This window comes from Oenanthe melanoleuca, chromosome 2 (genome assembly GCF_029582105.1).
Source record: "Oenanthe melanoleuca isolate GR-GAL-2019-014 chromosome 2, OMel1.0, whole genome shotgun sequence".
NCBI lineage: Eukaryota > Metazoa > Chordata > Aves > Passeriformes > Muscicapidae > Oenanthe > Oenanthe melanoleuca.
Genome location: NC_079335.1, coordinates 80907278 through 80927496, shown reverse-complemented (window position 1 = coordinate 80927496; position 20219 = coordinate 80907278). Strand labels below are relative to the sequence as shown.

Sequence of the window (20219 nt, the reverse complement as noted above, 5' to 3'; positions counted from 1 at the left end):
TGGCCCGGGGCAGCGACACCGCCCGGGGCTCTGCCACAAGGGTGCTCAACTCCCGCCACACACTGGACAGCACGGGTATCATTTCCGATTGAAGGAGGACAAACACACCCGTGCAGCCATTACACTTCTTTTATTATTCCAGGAACAGCACCCGCAGAACACACCCCAGTGCAAGGAAAGCTGTAGCAGCTGAGTCTTTGGTATGATACAGGTAAACTAAGATAATAAAATATTCATAAGATAAACATCAGTAGCAAAATATATTATATAGATATATATATGTATAATCAAACCTTCGTCCTTCAAATATTGCATAGGCTCCTTCTATTACATTCTCTGTTAAAGGACCAGAACCAGGTGACAGGGAATAAACCCAGGTATCCTGGGCTGATGGAATAAAAGATACTTGCCCCACAAATACCTAACAGGGACATCTGGCATAAAAGTATACTTTGGTTCTCACTTTTCCCTACGTGCTTCTCCAGTTACTAGCCAAAGACACACATCTATAAATGATGCTCAGCAATACCTAGAACAGGCTGCCATTAACTCCTTTCAACTCCAGGCAATGTATCCAGGCACTAAATGGATGAGACTGCAAGGTAAAAGGGGAGAGCAGCTACAAATGTGCTCCAGCCTTGTCACAAGCAAAAGGAACTTCTCCTCTCCCATGGGCTCTCACTGCCTGACTCTGCCTGCTGGACACCACAAGTGAAGTCCAGCACAGAAGCAGCACTCACAGAGCAAGTGGGATGGTTCTTGTGTCAGCAAGAACCTGGAGATCTCTGCACCCAGGTGCAAGACAGGATGGACATGGCAGGTCCTGTGCTTGTCTGAACAGCTCAGATGTTCCTGCCAGATCTAAGATCAACACTACACAAGAGGATTCAGGCACAGCTGAAAGAGACAATTAGTGCAAAAGAAGTCACCTTGTTCCAGAGAAATGTAAATTTATTGTGTGATGGCACCCTTGCTGCCAAGGTATCTGCTCCTTAGGGAGAGCAAAATCGGCCACAGAACAAAATGCTGCGGGTTTTGTTGTGCCGGATGAAGAAGAGGAAGGGATGGTCAGCAGTGAAATCCGGAACTCTCAGTGCACAGCGCATCATCATCACTGCAGCTGTGGCAGCAGCTGCTTCAGTGCCTTCTTCATTGACTTCCACAAAGGACTTGTGAACCGCTTCAGACAGCACCAGCTCGTTGCCAGACGAGATTCCTGAGAAGTCTGCCTTCCCTGTCTCAAATGCATCAGGCATTCCCATGCTGCTCAGAAGGGGCTTCAGATCATAATTTTCTTCCAATTTAAACCTGGGTAAAGACACCCTCACCTTTGTAGAGTCCATCATTTCAGGATTGATCCAATCTATTAGCTTCTCATATGTAAGTTCTCTCTCCAGCTGAAGAAAAATTCCAAATTTACTTAATTATAATGAGAGTTTCATCAGTGTTACACAAGCAAAAGAACTGATTACGGGGTTTGTTTACATAGTCCATAAAACACATATTTTTTAACCTGGTTAGTGTGTCTCAAGCGAAAACTGCAAGGTACACCTGTCACTTGATAATACGGCCTCAACTAAGATCATTACCAATTGCTTTTTGGTAGGTACAATAGAGATTAATTCCATCCATGTAAAGTTTACTTCTACATAACAATGTTAAATTGTTCATTGTTTTAAAAATTTTTACTTGTGGGAAAGAAAGACACAGAAGAACACCGAACAAGGACACAAAGAAACCAAACCCTGTTTTTCTATCTCTTTTTCAAAGGTTAATTCTTTATATCAGTCAGTAGCATAATGAAAACACTGTGCTCACAAAGCCCTTTGCAGTCAGTCTTAGAAAACTTTATTAATAAACTCCTTGTCCTGAGTGCTAAAGAGCCAGAACCTGTATGCTGCCCTCACCACAAAAGACATCCTGCCCTTTCCTATGAGTCTCTTTCCAGGCAGGGAGTCACACATCACCTGCCAGCTGCTCAGCACACAACATCTATAGGACAAGCCACAGGACTTCCAAAGAGCCCCCCCAAAATCCCCTTCTCCACATTCCATCACCATCATACTGTGCCTTCACCACAACCACAGCTCACCTCTGCCCCTGAGCAGGGCCAGCTCTTCCTCCAGAGCCTCTGCCTAGGGGATCAGCACACAGCCTGAGCAGCACTGACACAGGGGGCAGTCACTTTGGGGACAGCGAGGAGAGGGACACTTCTGCTGCCCTTGAGCACCACAGACACCATTGCTCTGGAACTGAACTGCACATCCCTGTGCAATATCACACTTTCTTCCCTGGAAGGATTCAGGCTGTCCTTGCACTCAGATTCAACAACTTACTCTTTCCAAGCCTGTGGATCCATCCTGGATGGCATCAGGGAGCAGGATGATCATGCTCAGTTCATTACCCACATAGGGCAGCTCAAGGATTTTGGTCTGGATGTCCCCAATGTAGGTCATGTTAAAATTTGCCTCCTTGAACATCATCTGCACAGGTCTGGTTTCATTCTAGAAATCAAGAGATGTCAACAGTTACTGCTCAGCTACTCTGCTGCTCTCAAACTACAAAGCAGGCAGCAAGTTACTAAGGTCCTTTTGGGGTATGACCAAAGAGAACTGATCACACAGAGCACAGACATGTAGACATCACTGAAGGCCCAGGAAAAATTTGCTAGGCCTTTTCAGGCTCGGTGCTTCTTTTCTCTTTCTCACGCTGGGCAATCTTTCCCATGCTGAGACAATTTCTCAGTTCCGGCCGGAGCCTTTACAAAGATGATAACATTCGGAAAAAACAGGAAGGAATAAACGATAAAGATTAAGGAGCTGGTGTAGACTGAGAAACAGTTCTCATGCTATGTGACAGGATTTGTTTTCTTCTATTGTCCAATGGACTGCTGTTCTGTTCACAGCTTGCGAACCACACTATAAATGTAGTTCTTTTTTTCAATAAATCGCTTCTTTTGCCACCAGCTGGGGAAGTCATCATTATTTGCGCGACTCCTAGAGCGCACAGTGACACAGACATCACACTGTCCTCTGTAAATAGATAAAAATCCTGAGATTTAATTTTTAATTACTATTGTAGAAATGTCTGTGAAGGTCCCTTTAAGGCAAAGAGGTGTCCTTAGCCTTTTGTTCACTTAAGAACTAGTGAGAAACACTAAAGTGAGCTAGTAATAAACAGGGACATTGATCTTCACTATAAATTACTAAGTTATTTCAACGTATGTATTTTTAGTCCATGTGGTTCCAAACACTATAAAAAACTTAAAATATTTTAAAATTAATATCAACAAAATTAGAGTATTATTTTGAATTCTTAGAAGTCATAAGGATAGGAAGAAATTGAGAGATTTTATTCTCATTTTCATTCTCTGGTATCTTATTCCATTTCCACATAGAGTATCAGTTTCTATAATTTACATCATTATTTTCCCTCTACTCTGTTTCGTTGCTTTCTTTCTTCCCTCCATGAGATTATCACACAAGTAGCTTTTAGTTATTAAAGTAATGCCCACTGGAATAATGCCCAGAAAGAATATGGCAGAAATTATTTTGCAGATGCAATGACACATAAAAAGGACTGATAAGCCTAATAAAAGCCACACAGCAATAGAAAAGCAACCAGTGAGTCATAAGAAGTGCAAGAGTCAGAGAAATAATTTTACAAGATGGTGGAACAGTTCCTGGGATGTCAAGTAACTCTTTGTTACTGAACAGAATGTAAAATAACAAGCTTAAGATTTCAGCTTACACCTTGCATTTCCAATTGTTCACTGAGGACAAGGTGTCAGGAACCGAGTTAATCCAGCAGTCTCTGAAGTGCTCTTGTAGAGAAATGGAGTGAGCAGTAATACTCCCTCACTTGCAAGTGCTAGTGGCACTTAGAAGTGGTATTGGGTTTATTTCACCACTGTGGGGAGGGACAGTTTCCAGACAGGCATAAGGGCTTTGGTTTTCCACAACTGTTGCTTCAAGCAGCTGAGTTAAGGAAGACACATGACCAATTCCTCTTAAAGACTTCTGGAGGCCAACCCAGAGCTGCAGGGGATCCTGAGGGGCAGCCATGGCTGCCCATGCCAGGGGCCAAAACTTCCCCAAGAGCACTGATCTACTTCTAAAAACAAGACTGCAGAGAACACAGCTCTTCAAAGGAAATTTCTTTCCCATTTATTTTGTATTGGCTCACAGGCAGAAATGAAGCAGGAAAGCAATGATTAAAGAAGACTTAAATTCACAGGTTTTCACACCTGTCTTTGTATTAATGAAAGGTTCTAGTAATTATGTGAAAGTTCAGAAAAACCAGAAAGGGAGTGTTCATATGAAAGAGAAGGAGCATAAGGAATCTCATAGCCAATCCAAGGTAACCCTGCTTGAAAAGTTTAATTTCTTCTTAAAGGTGGTAATTTCAAAAAATATCCACCTAACAGTGTATTGTCAAGGGTTTAGCACATCATACCTTATTAATGTAGAATGGCCTTTCTCTGGTACTCTCTTTGTTAAACTGCTCTTCCCAGTTGCCTTTGAAATAGATGGCATTCACCAACACAAGTCTGGTAAGAGAATTCAGAATCCCCTGTGCCAACAGGTTCTGAATTTTACCTTTAGGATACAAAGAATACAACCACATTAATTAACAGGTTCACATGGATCTAAATAGTATCCAAAATATTATGTACTCTGCATTTAATACACAAAAGACAAGAGAATGATATACCACACACAGCAATACCTCTAGATTTCAGTGGTGTGAATTCACAATCCTACATCCTGAAGTAGGTGCTTACTCAAACCATGGCTGCCATTTAACACAACTGGGCACTTGGCAAAGCACTCACCTTCAGTCCTCTCCTCCACCCAGCCATTGATTTGTTTCCTGGCATCCTCCCAAGCATGTAGGAAGTCCATCTGTTCTAGGCCAGCATGGTAGGATTTCTGACTCGACTCTGTAAATGACTAACAGGGACAGTCACAACACATTTTCAGCAAGAGATTTTTCTCTCATTCAGACACAGATGATTCTTGCAATCCCAATGGAAATGTGCATTCTTTTCTCCCCCATCTTCATACAGAGCCATTGAAGTTCTGGCTTACAAGTTCCTACTAGGATATATACCACTTATTTGAACTAGGAAGTCCAATGGCTCATGCACTGTACTACAAACATTACATAAATTAATTGAAAATGATACAGCTATTTTTTTTCTTGTTTTTATTTTGAGCTTCAGGGGCATATTATTTTATGTTTGTTTATAAGATTTTTGCTAAGAGATGCATTGATCCTTTGTCCTACAGCCAAATATATGAATGAACCACAGAACCCTCAAGCATCGAAACTGAAGTATTTTACTCTGCTTTGCCATATTCAGATCACAGGTTATTAAAAGGAGATTCTCCACCAGTGTCAGACACCAGGTTCTGTCAGAATCAATTGAACTCCTGGCTCTCAGCCCAGAAGGTCTGGAAGGCAAACCCTAAAGCCTCACATTAAGCTCCAAAGTAAAGATGTAGCATGTATATTATCCTAAGACATGTCACAAATTTAATGGCTACTTACTTTGAGAAACTCAAATGTCTTTTCTCCATAGAGCCGGTTCGCAGTTCTCAGGATGTATTTGGTGTTTGGATCATTAATTTCGGACAGAAGGGATTGATACCCATTGTGAGCATCCTGGGCGTTATTCAGAGAAAGCACCTGCACAAAGACCAACATCCTCAGTGCTTGCAGAAATTATAAATTCAGGAGCAGCAGAGTCAGCAGTCCTGATTTTCCTTCAATCTAGCCAAGTGCTACAGGATCACAGAAAAATTCCTCAGGTGGGAAGGGACCAGTGGGGACAATCTGCTACAAAGCCCTGCCCAAGCAGGGACATGTACAGCCTGTAGTCTAAGACTGTGTCCAGATAGATTCTGAGTGTCTCTAACTATGGCAAAAACGTACATTTTTTTGAGAAACCTTTATTGACAGTGAATGTTAAAAAAAAAAAAAACAAAAAAAAACCGATTATTTATTCCTCTCCCACTCTGCAAAAGAGCCAAACATCCAAACCAACATGACTGATTCTGCAGTTAATATTGTCAGGTCATATACAAAAAGACATGCCAAATGCTATCTGCTACCTGAGCGAGTTTAAAACAAAGAAGTGTAAACCATGCTAAGACTTTGTCATTCAGTCATTCTGGATTTCTTTTTTTTATGTGTCCGGCCACATTTTGGAAACATATATTGTCTGATATTAAGCCCAAACAAGGAAGCAGAAGATGTTATTTTATGTAGCTAGATATTGACCAAGCCAACTACCAACTAAAAAGAAAAAAAAAAAGAAAAACACATATATTTCAACTATATATTAAAGAAGATATGTCTTAAAATTACAAAAAAAAAAAAAAACAAAAAACAAAAAACAAAAAAAAAAAAAAAATCAAACACAGAAAAAAACCCAGGAAACTTTATTTCATAATGAACAAAACTCACACTGAAAAACAAAGAAAATGGGTTCTGTTTATACACACACCACAGGAAGAGCTCTGCTCTCTCACACTACTGTGGAAATTCCACTTTAGCACAAGTGCATGTTACAGACTGTAAGACCCATCTCTTCCCCATATAAAATCAAACCAAATCAAATCAAATCAAATCAAATCAAATCAAATGCCATCCACTAACTTTATTTTGACCTACCTTTTGTATTTGGGCTTCAGTGCTACCTCTTGAACCCAGCAAAACCATAGACAAAGCAGAAGAAATACTAAACGGTGAAAAGAACACATTCTGACCACTTTTCTTCTCACACAGCTTTCTTAACAGCTCCAGTGCAAAAGTGGTGTTTGCTGCACACAGGCTTTCCATGCTGCTGAGCCTGGCACATAAAACACAGAACAAGAATGGAGCTCATTTATTAGAGTACAAAGCAGTCATTTCCAGCTTCTACACTTCCCAGTGTAAACTAGGCAGCAAAGGCTGGAAAGTGATCACCTCACTGGAGACTGATTTGGTGCCACAAGCACCTGAGATCCCATCCTACACATTTGAATTATTTCAGCCATTTTGAATCTGCTACTGGATTTCAATCCCATACCTACAGTGTGACATCTTTTGAGGTGATCAGGCACAACTGCAATTTGTTCAGGACTTCCTGAAACAAGTTTCTCTTGACTTCACACAGAAAACAATTTGCCTTTTTAGAGCACCCACAGCCAAAGTCAGACACCAGAACAGTAGAATTTCTAACTCTTACCTTCTATAAGTGGAACTTGCAGCTTGCTTCTACGTGTGCACGCTGGGTTTTGAACCTGCCAGCTGGGCTGGGAGAAGTCAGCAGAACGACTTGGCTTTTAAGATAAAAAAAAGAAAGAAAAAATTTATGTCGCCAGCATGACAGGTGACTACAATTTCCTGTTGTATTACAAAGCAAAAAAGTCAAAGTTCATTTTACTTCCATTTTATTGCCTGCAACCTGGCAACGCACACAATCAAAAACTCAGTGCCTGTCATACTCTATATCAATCTGCTATAGGTAGTGAATCTGAGATTAAGCACCACACCTGTTAAATGAGCAATAAGTACTAGGACACTGAGTTAACCACAGATAAGTATCATAAGTCATCATAAGATAAATGCTGATAATTTTTACTATCTCTATGTTTTGTTCTCCGCTTTAGGCAGGGCCTACTGTTGACATGTTGCTACCAAATACAAAACCACCACCTAATTCATACTACTGATTCATTATCTGAGTCAGAGAGTTGAAATAAGCAAGTTCCCACATGCATGCTTTTCCACCCAAGAAAATTCCTTGCTAGCAGCTTTACTAATAAACAGTGGCAATTTTATCCTATTTATCTTCTCCTATAACTTAAAAAAAAAAATACAACCAAAGAACAAGCATGTTTAGATGGAAACAACCCTCCAATTGTGTCTGAATGAGTAATTTATGCACTGCACAGCATAAAGAGGAGACACAGAGGTTCATATTGGTTACAATGAAACCCAGAATTTTCCTACTGTCCCAGTATCTGCAGATTGCTAGCAATAAGGTTTTTTTTTTGATCTCTGGGTCAAAACCACACACAAATAGTGACAGCAGCAGGTAGTTATTTTCTTGAAAGTGCCTGTAGGGCTTCCACGACAGGCAAGAATTTACAGACAAAAGGACACAACTGGCACTCTTGGCCTGCCTGAAAATCAAGGACATTTAACCAAACCATAAATAATATTCAACAGCTGGAACACAAGGCTAGGAGTTCCATCTGCACAATCAAGAGCTTATGAGTAGCAACATAACTACGCGTAGACACCCTTCTCATCAGAAACAATGCACAATGTGGAATCCACAGTTTTGGAGACCATACACAATCACTGCACTCTAAGGAACAAGAAAACCTTATGATACAAGTCAGTCAGTTGTAAACTGCTGCAAAGCCCTCTATGGTTAAAGGGTTTGCTGACAACAACTCATTCCTCACTCTGCTCTCCCCATGCTCTGCAGGCAAGCGGTGAGACACTTATGCAGAGGTTCTGTGCTCCTACCACTCTTAATTTGAAGTGTATATTCTCAGCAGTGGACACCCATGCTTCAGGACAGTCTTTTTGGACAGAAAGGCTGTGTGCAGATCAATCAGCAGACAGCCACTGCAGGGCCTCTCCATGGGGAAACCAGAGCAGGATGCAGCTCTCCTCCAGCCCATGGCCCAAGAGATAAACTTTCTTCCCACCAAAACTATGACGTGGATCAGTGTTCAACCAACAGGGATACTTCCCCAGGTTTTGTCAGCTACATCAGAGCAGTCTCAAGCTGACTCTTTCGAAGTCAACCCCAGAGGGAACTCAGGGCAATGAACTAGGCCATGTCAGTCTCCACAAACAAAGCCCTGTCTGTGGCACAGACACCCTTTTTCCCACCCGCTGAATCAAAGCAGGCTTCCTTGAGGGAAAAGGCTTCATTTAGGATTTGGAAGCAATGTTAAAACACTTGCAGGGCGAGACAGCGGACAGCTCCTGGTGATGGCTTATCATCGCAGCTCTCCCAGGGTCGCAGGGAACGACACGGCCCCGCTCCTGACCCCTGCGCCTCCGCCCGGGCAGGGAGGGGCAGGGAGGAGTCTGACACTGTCCCAGCAAGCTGAGGCACAAGAAGCCAAAGGTTTGGCCCTGCCTGAAGCGAAGAGTTCCTCTTCCGCCCCCGCCCCGGCCGCGCATTCCCGCGGTGCTGCCGGCGCTCCCACAAGAAGCGCTCCGGCCGCACCGCTCCAGCTGCCAGGAAGCAGCGGTGTTTATAGGGAATGTCACGAAAAAGGGAAGAAAAGAAAGACAAAACATAGTAAAAGCAACGCCATTCAGCTCTGCTTCTTAAAAAACCCGCCCAACAAGAAAACCCGTAAAAACACAGGCACAGGCTTCCGTAGAAAGCCTTCAGGACAACGCAGCAGCAGCCACAGCGGCGCGGCCGCCGCACTCACCCCGCCAGCCGCCGCGCTCCCTGCTCCCGGCAGCGCAGCCGAGCAGAGGGAGGGACGGGAGCCCGGCCCCTCCCGGGATCTAGCCGGAGGCTGAGGCGCTTCACCCCTGGCCGCCGGGAACGGGCAGGCGCCGCAGCCCCTCCCGCTAAAATGGCGGCCCCCCCCGAGGGAGTCCAGTCCAGCCCTCCCCTCCCCTTGCAGCTCCGCCGGCCACGGACCGTGTTTCTCCGCCTCTGCCTCCCTCTCGTGGTAGAGCTGAAGGAAAACAGTCCATGAGGCGTCTTTAGTTACTATTATTTCTTAAGCTAGGCTTGCTTTAAGCCAAATTGCACTTTGGTGTAGCCAGACCCTTCCTCGCATTCCTGAGGGTCTGAGTGCGGCGAATCGCCCTTAGAGAGGTGTATTTATTTATTTATTTATTTATTTATTTATTTATTTATTTATTTATTTAAAATTCTATTAAAAGGAATCTGTGGAGCAACTTGACGGTTATTGGGAGCTGATGAAGACTTGCAGCGGAGATGTGGGAGGAAAGCAAGGGGATGGCCACAGGGTGAAGACTGGGAGGATCTGCCTCCAGTAATACTCAAGGGCTTGGTCTAGGGCTGAAAAGCAGGAGCTGGGTCTGATTGCTGCAGGCTAGGAGCACATGCTAGGATAAGCACATCAGGATAAGCAGCCCTCCTTAAGAGGGTGAGGAGAAAGCCTTTGGTGAGATATATTTGTATGCAGTGCTGTGAGTGGGAGAAGTAGGAATGCCGTAGCTTATAGTGGTAAGGCCTGAATGACAGGATTGCTCTGTGGGGGCAAGGCTTCGTACACTGCCCACAGCACTGTCCCTTCAGCCTGGGAAGGAGGCATTGGAGGAGCTGTGCCTCAGGCAGCAGGGTGTGTGGTCTGATGAAGAAGGGGTTCAAGTCTTGCTCCCCCGCTTGAAGAGAGCTTCAGGTGTGGGGTTTGCCTCTGTGCTAGCAAGCAAGAGTCTCCTGCTTTGCAATGCAAGGATTTGCTGACTAGGGAGAGCAAAACCTGCCGAAGAAGAGAATGGTTTGTGATTTGTTGTGTCTGATGAAGAAAAGAAAAGGGTGGTCAGCTTTGAAAGTCGTCGTTAGGACTCTCGATCTCATCATCAAGACACCTGTGGCAGCTGCTGCCTCGGTACCTTCTTCATTGACTTCCACAAAAGCTTTGTGAATAACTTGGGAGATGAAAAGATCCTTCTTTGCTGACATCCCTGTGAAATCAGCCTGACCTGGGTCAAAAGCATTCTGTATCCCCATGCTGCTCAGAGGGGATTTAAGGTCATAATTCTCTTCCACCTTCAACTTGGGCAGGTACAGATCCACTTCAGTTTTCATCATATTGTCTGGTTTGGTCCATTCAGTCAATTTCTCATACGTCAGCTCTCTTTCCACCTGCAATGAGTTGAGGAAGGAAACATTTGGAATGTGAAGGGCAGAGACAAGACATACAGGGTCTTAATGCTCATCAAGAACATATAAAACAAGACCCAACTACCAGCATAAACTACAGATGGAACATGCATCATATTTAGAGGGCATGATCCTACAAAGTGCTGAGTAACTTATACTCCTATTTATTTTCTTAAAGGTGACGAGGTGTAGGCCTGAAGCCTCAGAGTAGTTTATAATTTTTTTCTCTGGTGTGAAGAACATAGCTTTTTTTTTGCAATGTATCACTTGTAACAATAATAATAGGTGCTTGATGTGTGTGTATGTGGATGAATTTTCTCTTAGTAGTGATAAATAAATGCATGGGAAATACATTTTTACAAATAAAAATATTTGCCCTGCTCTGTGTAGAATCTGAAACTGATCCTGGCATAGTCATGAGTTGCTGTTGATACCTTCTGGGTCAGGGTAGTAGTCAGCACCTAGTTTGAGAAACCTCACCACTAACTATCAGCTGGAAATCCAGACTGAAAATGACATAAAAATAAATTAATACAGCCCTTAGGAGAAGATAACTCTAGGGCATGGTGATTCGGAGGTGATCCTTGCTTTCCCTGTGCTATACTGGCAATAGCAAAAAGGATACAAAATAGTCTAAGACAGTTAGTTGTGTGAACTTAGGTTTAGATGTACTGTGTTTGCAATGTTACTGCATGTTCTGAATCCTAGTCTGAAAATCATGGTGTTACAGTTTCTGAAACAAAGTATGAGCACATCAGAGCTTCTACTCTGATTTTGAAGCTTGTTCTTCCTCACTCTTTTCATCTGTTTCTGTTACTTTTCATAGTGTATGTGATGCAATAGTAGTCAGCTTTACCAGCTCCAGGCCAGTGGTGTTATCACTGATGTCATCCGGTAGGAGAATGAACATGCTGAGTTCATTTTTCACATATGGCAGCTCAATGATTCTGAATTTCATGGTGGTTTCATGGAGTATGAAAAATGTATCTTTCAAAGACATCATCTGTACTGGTTTAGTCTTGGTCTGGAAAAAATTCAGACATAAAAATTGCACATTAAAAGGATGATAAAATTTACTTGCTTCATTGAACTAAAAACAAGTACAAGATTCAGCAGCATTTGGATATTCAGAACCCTTTTCTCAAGACAGTATCACATCAAAAACTTCTCAAAGACTTTTCAACATCTTTGAGATCTTTATCAAAAATTAACATAAACATATAAGCTAAATACCAACTAACTGAATTCCATGTAATGTATTTCTAAATCTAAAATAAAGGCGTTAGCTTTGGTAACTCCTTTGCAGGAAGAGGTTGATAAAGTCTCTTTGCAGGTCTTACTATTCAACCTGTGAATTAAAATCTGTCTGGCACCCATGTATTTGATTTGCATGGTAGTGGGGAAGCTGCAGGGATGGCTTCTGTGAGGAGACATCAGAAGATGCCTCTGTCAGGCAGAGCCAGTTTCAGCTGGCTCCAGGATGGACCTGCTACTGTCCAAATATGAGCCAGTCAGTGACATTGGTAGTTCTGTGATTACATATTTAAGAAAGCATAAAAACTGCTGCACAAAAGCATCTGGGAGAACAGAGTGAGGTGATGTGGGGCAAACTGCCCTGAAGACAGCTGGATCAGCGAGGAAGGAGGGGGAGAAGGTGCTCCAGGCCCTGGAGCTGAGATTCCCCTGCAGCTCATGGTGGAGACAAAGGTGGTACAAATATCCATGCTGGAGCAGGCTCCTAGCAGGACCTGTGATGCTGTGAGAGCAATCCTCACTCTCAGGAGCAGGTTTTCTGCCATCACCTGTGACCCTGCAGTGGACTCACACTGGAGCAGTTCTTGAAAAACTGCAGACCGTGGGAAAGACCCACACTGGATGTGAAGGACTTTATCACATGGATAGGATCCCACACTCAAGCAGAGGAAAAGTGTGAGGAGGAGGAGGGAGCTGTGAGCTAACTACAACCATTCTCAGTCTCCTGCACTGCTTTGGGCCGAGGTGAGTAACAAGTGAAGTTGAGCCTGGGAGGAAGGGAGGGGTGGGGGGGAGGCACTTTATGTTTCGTTTACTTCTCACTAACTTATTCTGAGAATTGGCAATAAATTAATTTCTTGAAGTTGAGCCTGTTCTTCCTGTGATGGCAGTTGGTAAATGCTGTCCCTATTCTTTCCCTGACCCATGACCTTTCCATCCTATTTTTCTCCCCCTATCCTGTTGAGAAGGGGCAGTGACAGGGAGTCTTGGTGAGCCCCTGGTGGCCAGCCAAGGTCACCCACCACAACCAAATGATGTGACAGATCCTAAAACTGCAGACATAACGTAGTAGGTTTCGAGTACACAGTCACATCAATTGTTTCACATTGTCTGGCATACAAAAGGTATTTGCACCCTTAATCTACATCAGACAAAATGTTTGTTTCCATTGACAAATAGTTTTGCTTGCTTTTGACACAGTCCGAAAATATGCATTCAGTCAGCTACTGGGAATTGTCAGTGCACGATCATTTAAATGCTGTTAGCTCAATGAATAGATCATCTGAATAAATCACCCTCACACACTCAACTAAAATGACAAACCCTATGAAAATTCCCTGTGAGGTTTGATGCAACACCCAGGTTGTGTGTGGGAAGAACAGCTGGATGAGATCCCATGATCTCAGGGTCCCAAGAGCAGAAGTGAGCTCTAGGTGTGTAAACATTGCTCTCAAAAGCAACCTGGTCCTCTTTGAAAATGGTACTTAGAGAAATTTCTTCTTGTCCTTAAGCTACTTTCCTTAACCTGCTTAGCTTACTTTTTTTTAAATTAACTTTAACTGTTCCCAAGTATTTTGATACTGAGGTGTTGGAACCCTGAAGTCTGGGAGTTTTAAACTTTCTGGGCTTTCTGACACTGACCCTCAAAAGAACACTGCTTTTTAACTGAGGCCCTTGAGAGGACTTCTAAATTTGAGTGATAGAGTGGAATCACTGGTGTATAGTTTGAATAGAAGTGTGTAATTTCATATGGTGAAGTGTTTTGAACTTAGGGTTTTAGAATATAGTAATGAGGCAAGATGGAGGTTCTTAAGCATTGTCTCTTTCTTGCTTCTTGTTCCTTCTTCATGATTTCAGGTAGTAGTTTTTGGATTGGAGAGTTAGTACTGCAGTGTGGGTCACAGGTGTTTGGTTATTGAGTCAAAAGTATAAATAATATAAATATTAGCTTTTAATTAGATAGCCTTTAAAAGACCTTGTAACTAGATATGCCTCCATTTTCGCTCACTTTTGGCTTGATAACTAAAGGTGTTGCAAAACTCTCTGTACTTTAGATAAGATTTAATAAACAACCAAGTGCAAACAAAAAAATCTATTTCTTGAGCATTCAAACCTAACTCTAAGTAAAAGCAAAATAAAAAAACTAACCACTTTCAAGACTGAGTTAGAAATTAAAAATCCAGTTTTTATGGATATAAATAAGACAATGCTGAGTTATTTTCACAGTTGGTATTCTCCCTGGGTTTATACCACTTTCTCAGCTATGAGTAGTGTTGCAGTGGCTTATGAAATACTCAGTAATAGATGTACTGACATACAGCAACAGGCATATGGACAAGGAATTTACCTTGCTTATTCTGAAGGGCATCTCAGAAGTATTTTTCTCCAGAAATTTCTTTTCCCACTTTCCTTTGAAATAAATGGCATTTACTAAGACCAACACAGTGCGAGAATGGAGAGATCCTGGAGGCAGAAGACTCTGTATTTTCCCTTCAAAATCAGACAAAGTGACTGTTATTCCAGTGTGACTGCATAACTTGCCAATTTTAATTGTTCCTTGTCTGTGCCTACCTTTCTTTCAATAATGTTTGCATTTGGTAATTTCTTTTACTGTACATTTTTACATTGTACATATGGTAAAAATGACCTTTGAAATATCTTTGTATCCTTTGTCCAGAGAAGCTGTGGATGCCCCATGCCTGGAAGTGTTCAAGGCCAGGCTGGATGGGGCTTTGAGCAACCTGGTCTACCGGAAGATGTCCCTGTCCATGGAAGGGGTGTTGGAATGAGATGATCCTTAAGGTCCCTACCAACCTAAACTATTCTATGAATTCTCTGTTCTTTTAAAAATTATATTTATTGGAGTTTTGGTAGTAAATGGTACTGGCAAGTGCATAAAGTGGAATGGCTTGAATATTCTGTGAAGCTGGTTGCAAGCAGCTGAAGAATGCAGAAGTAAAACCCTCGCTAATCACTGTGTAGCCATACAGGATCTACCTGTGCACCCCTTTGAACAGCAATGATTCAGAGACCATAAAGAATTGAGGGAAGGACCTTGTAAAGGGCAGCAGTTAGGTTGGTGAGAGGCTTTCTTCAGACTATTTAGCTGTACTTTGCTTATCAGCTCCCTATCCTGAGTTTCCACCTTTTATGGATCTTTGGCTGCAAGAGCACTAAGTGTGGAAATACAAAATATTTGAAAGTTAGACAAGAAAAAAGCCATCAGAGTGATACTTACTCTCAGTTTTATTTTCTACCCATGAATTGATCTGTGCTCTGACTCGTTCTGCAGCTCTCTTAAAGTTTACAGATTGTGGCTTTGCATTGTAATAGCTTGTAATGAGTTGTAAGAACTTCTGAAAGATAGGATTAAAGAATGTGTTCTTGTTAAGTTATAAAAATGTTAGTAATAATCAGTTTAACAGATTATACAATCTACTAATACATAATATAAGAAAACATGCAATAACCTTTATAATAAGGTCTGATACATTCTCTTCTAAATATTAAGTAAGGACTGATGAAACTTCAGTCTCAAGAAAACTGATACTTCAAATTTTTGTGTTTGGAATCAACTTGGAAATGTTTAATTTTGAAATACCCATGGAATCTTTACATTTTTTTCTAATTTATCAAAATGAATTTTTTTGTATAATTTAAATACTTTTTTTTCCTGCTTTATGAAGTAATGTTTAGTACATGATGGAAGAATAGGCTCATATCAAATCGAACAAAGACTTTTAGTTTGCTTCAGAGGTGAGGAACCTGCCAAAAATTAGTGAGGACAATAAAAGGAATGTTCTGGTAGAATAAAGTTATGGCAGAAAAGCAGAATTAATGTTTCCATTGCTGTCTGCTGTGAAATCATTCATGGAGATTCCCAGCAGGAAATTCCCTCGATTCTCTGTAAAGCAAATGCCCATGAGATTATGGAGAAAATTAGCAATACGCATTCAGGACAGATTGCTCAGGAAACCAAACTCTGAAATCAGAGAACAGTAATCTCATTTAAAACCCCATTCCAAGAACCTGGAAGATGATTAATACAACGTCAGTTTTAAAAGGATTTCAGAGATACGGATAATTATGGATAATCATGAGTTGGCATGGGGCAAATGAATAGAATGGGTGTAGTGAGTGTATGGGTTAACGTGACTTATTGGAGGAGTGCCAACAACATTTTGTAATGGGAAATCACAAATCTGTTGGCGTTTTCTGAAGGTGTTAGGAAGCATATAGGTAAAAGGGCTGAGCCCTTACAGTCTTTTTGGGTTACTGAAATGCATTTTGTAGGACTTGTCACCAAAGACTAAACATCCATGGAACTGCAGAGATAGGTCTCATTTGTTTAAAAGACTGGAAAGAAGAGTAGGAGGAAAAAATTCACCATGAAAGGTTATTACTGCTGGAGTACCACAGGGATATGTGTACCGGCATCTGTGCTGTGGTATTTTTTCTATAAAACCGAAGCCTAGATGTGTACATTAATATATATTAACATATTTGTAGGTGGTCCAGTAAAGTGTAAGATATAGGAAGTGATTGTTATGGTTTAGGAATGAGGTATTGAAGTTGTAATGGACAGGTGCATGAAAAAAATGTACCTAATCACAGCCAAAAATGCAAATAAAAATTTAAGAACTATGAAGAAAAGAGTAGGCAACAAAAGAGAAATTTCTATAATGGCATCTTATAATACTGTAGTATGTCCACTGTCTGAGTTCCCAATGCAGCTTGGCCTCTCCAGTCTTAGAAGTGCTACGGTGTAAAAGATGGGGGGGATGAGGGAGACCAGAGATGTGGAGAAATGACCTTCAGAACAGAAATGAACCAAAAGTGATGCCAACAGCAGCAAGCTCAAAAAGCACAGGGGCTTCCTGCAGTGTATAGCTCAGCTAGGGAAATCCTGGTGCTGAGAGCTGAAGCAGGTTGAAAAGACTAGTGTGCAAAGTTCTGAAACAACAGCTCATCAGGGACTTAAGTAGACGTGCCTTCTGGATTAAGAAGTCCCTGACCTGCATATCAGTTGGCAGCCACAGTAGATTCTGGAGAAGGATCACTACACAGTTTTCTCATGCACTTGCCTAACTATTGCCCACTGCTGAAAACAAATGGACCTCTTTCCTGTCCAAGACTAGCCTTCTATGGCTGTCCTCGTGTTCTCACTCTCACTCAAATTATTTGATCATCTCTATTGATAATCACTCTTAATGTCAACATATTCTCAAGTAAAGGTGTTCAACTCACAGGCAATAATGGGTAGGTCTTTTCCTCATACAGTCGATTGGCACTCTTCAACAAATAAGTGCTTCTGCGTTTGTTGATGTCAGACAGGAGTTTTTTGAAGCCAGAGTGGATGTTTTCTGCTCCCTCTTGCTCAGGATCCTTGGAAAGAGACACCAATTAATATGGATTTTTTTTTCTTGCACCTGCTATGTTTATTTAAATTATTCATGTTGTTTTATTTAAAAAAGAGTTTTAGGGAAGTAAACTCTTTTTTGTGTATATTGCACATTTGCAGTGTTGTGTATAATTAGATTAATGGGTTTCTACCTGTAGGCATTTGGGGTGTTCTACCCTCAGAAAAAAAAAATATCAGGGCACGAACCTACCAGCTGTTCACATGGGTGTTTTCTGTTGCTGTTTGGATTTTGGAGAGAGCTTGTTCTGGATGTCAGTGTTGATGGTTTTCAGGAGGATGAGGTTGCTTGCCAGCTGTTGCTTTGTAAATGGAGGAATGAGCTGCTACCTGCCAGCTGCTCCCCACCAGCTGCCTGGATTCAGTGTCCTCCCCCCTGTCATGTACTGAGCCCTGCACATGAGACACCAAGAGTCTCTGCCACTGACTCAGGGTGAGTTGTCTGTCATTTCTTGCTATGATCTTTTCTCAGTCATGCTGAGAGGTGGGCTGACAGGAGGGACACCTAGGAAAGTATTTTGTAGCCACAGGACATAGGACAGCAGAGGCTGAGTTTTTCAGTGGGATGGGAACAGAGGCAATAGGGGGAAATACCTGAAGGAAAATATTAGACAGACTTTGCTACAATTTATGAAGTCAATGAGTTGCTAAAGTTTTCATCTTGAAAAACCATCTCACCCCATCAAAAGGAGAGAATTATATAATCCCCTTGCCCTTTTTATTTGAAGTTAATCTAATTTAATTTCTTTCAGCTGTCTTTTAGATTCTGTGCTGAAAAAAAACATGACTTTTTTGAGTTTAATACTTTTCAGTGATTAGGGAGTTGATTTGTTGAAAAAGATCTGGGCCCTTTCTCCTGCTGGCAAGTCTCTGGGGAGCAGATGAGCAAGGGTGAGTCAACACACATTACCTTAAAGGGGAATTTTGTCTGCCTGATGTGTCTGTGCATACAAAAGGAGGAAGGGACTTTACTGGGTAGGGCTGGAGTCAGGTGTGAATGCAGTAGTTGTTTATCACTACAGAAAAAAAAAAAAACCCAACCAACCTGAAGGTGGTAAGAAATTGAATTGTCCAAAGCATATTAGGACCAATGGTTTTTTTGTATTTCCACAGCCCAGCTAAAACCAGGTGAGACAGTATTATGGCCAATCAAAATGCTGTTAGCCTCTAAGTTCTGCTTTTGAAAGACTGAATTAATGACTTTTACATCATATTACCTGCTTGTTCACTTTTTCTGTATATAGTTCTTAACTGAACCAATTCAGTAGATAATAGACTGAAAACAAGCAGATGTTAAAAGCCTAAAGCAGTGGTTGCATTGGACTGTCCCATTCTCAGAGGTTTTCATCTCAGAGTCTGTTGTTGTAATAAATACCATCTTTCTTTTCTTTGGTCTTGCTGGAGAAGGCCGTGTTGTCTCAGATGGACCTTCTTCTCTTGCAGTCCGGTTAAAATGAAGAACCTGTGGTGATGATGATGATAAATGTTCACAAAGACAACTTGTTTGTTTGAGATTAATGTGCTCAAGGGTTGTAAGTATCTTAGTTTTCTACGGTACTTCACCAGCCATGCCCAATTATAGTCTATTGAAGCTATTGAGGGCAAGACCCCACACTTGATTAAATATCTGTAACTGTATCATTACTATACAGATTTTAGCCACATGGACTGCTTAATAATAGATCAGTATTGTGACTGGAACAGGCTCTCCAGGGAGGTGGCCACAGCACCAAACCTGACAGAGTTCAAAAAGTGTTTGGACAACACTCTCAGGTGCATGGTGTGACTCTTGCACAGGGCCAGGAGTTGGACTAAATAATCCTTATGGGTCCCTTACAACTCAGTATATTCTGTGAGTCTCTGATATTTTCAATAATAACATATCTCCATTATTCATGGAAGAATTACCATGTTTATGGACTAACTATGTCACAAAGATTTGTGCCTCTCCTGTGCAGCCAAACACATGTTCAGGAGAGCTTGCTAACTTCCGTATGCAGTATGAGAAAGCAGATAATACTGCTGCCAGAACCATCTTAGGTCTAGAAACAGTGATATCTTGCTCAAGAGATTATCTCCAGATTTCCTTTCTCTAGCATATTGTAGCGCCATATTAATTTTTTTAATAAAGGTGTCTCCTCATTACTTTTTGAGCACCATATTTGGTTAATTGTTCTATTCAGAGGGCAGTAGCCTCTAATGACAATAACTTCTTGGTAGACCACTTGCAATGCTCTGTGAACTGTGAGTGCAAGCTAAGTGTAGGGTTGGTGAAGAGCAGAGATCTTGGAAATAAAGTGGAAGTGACTTGCCATAGTGTTGATACAGAAAAGAGCCCCAGTCATGCTGTTAGCACTGCATATCACTGTCCTCCCATGCTGTTCCTTGACCTAAGTAGAATATTAGCAATTTAGGTAGGAACTCCCTGTAAGGTGGTACACAGCTAATTTCAGAGCTTACCTCAGCCATCTGGGTTGCGGTGTCTCCTTTTGCACCCAGGTGGACCATGGCAAGAGCAGTTACAATACTCCAAGGAGAAAAGAAAATGTTTTGGCCTTTGGAAGTTTCGTTCAGCTTTTTGTAAAGATCCACAGTGAAGCTGTTGGTTGACACTGAGGGAGTTTCCATTGTTACACCTGAGACAAATGAGTTTCAGAG

At 41.7% G+C, this 20219-nt stretch overlaps 2 protein-coding genes across 2 annotated transcripts; both read right to left on the bottom strand.

The window, feature by feature from the left end:
• Window positions 1-112: 112 nt before the first annotated feature.
• Window positions 113-9601, bottom strand: LOC130250259 (serpin B6-like). Its single transcript, XM_056485738.1, has 8 exons — window positions 9456-9601; window positions 7235-7328; window positions 6679-6856; window positions 5554-5691; window positions 4835-4952; window positions 4456-4598; window positions 2337-2504; window positions 113-1397 (listed from the first exon to the last, which is right to left on the bottom strand). Exons 3-8 carry the CDS (start codon window positions 6844-6846, stop codon window positions 993-995), a joined length of 1140 nt encoding a protein of 379 aa, XP_056341713.1. The 5' UTR covers window positions 6847-6856; window positions 7235-7328; window positions 9456-9601; the 3' UTR covers window positions 113-992.
• A 694-nt stretch (window positions 9602-10295) lies between these two features.
• LOC130249370 (heterochromatin-associated protein MENT-like) lies at window positions 10296-20219 on the bottom strand. The gene is made up of 7 exons (XM_056484093.1): window positions 20022-20219; window positions 18937-19023; window positions 17390-17527; window positions 15381-15498; window positions 14490-14632; window positions 11745-11912; window positions 10296-10870 (listed from the first exon to the last, which is right to left on the bottom strand). Exons 1-7 carry the CDS (start codon window positions 20187-20189, stop codon window positions 10469-10471), a joined length of 1224 nt encoding a protein of 407 aa, XP_056340068.1. The 5' UTR covers window positions 20190-20219; the 3' UTR covers window positions 10296-10468.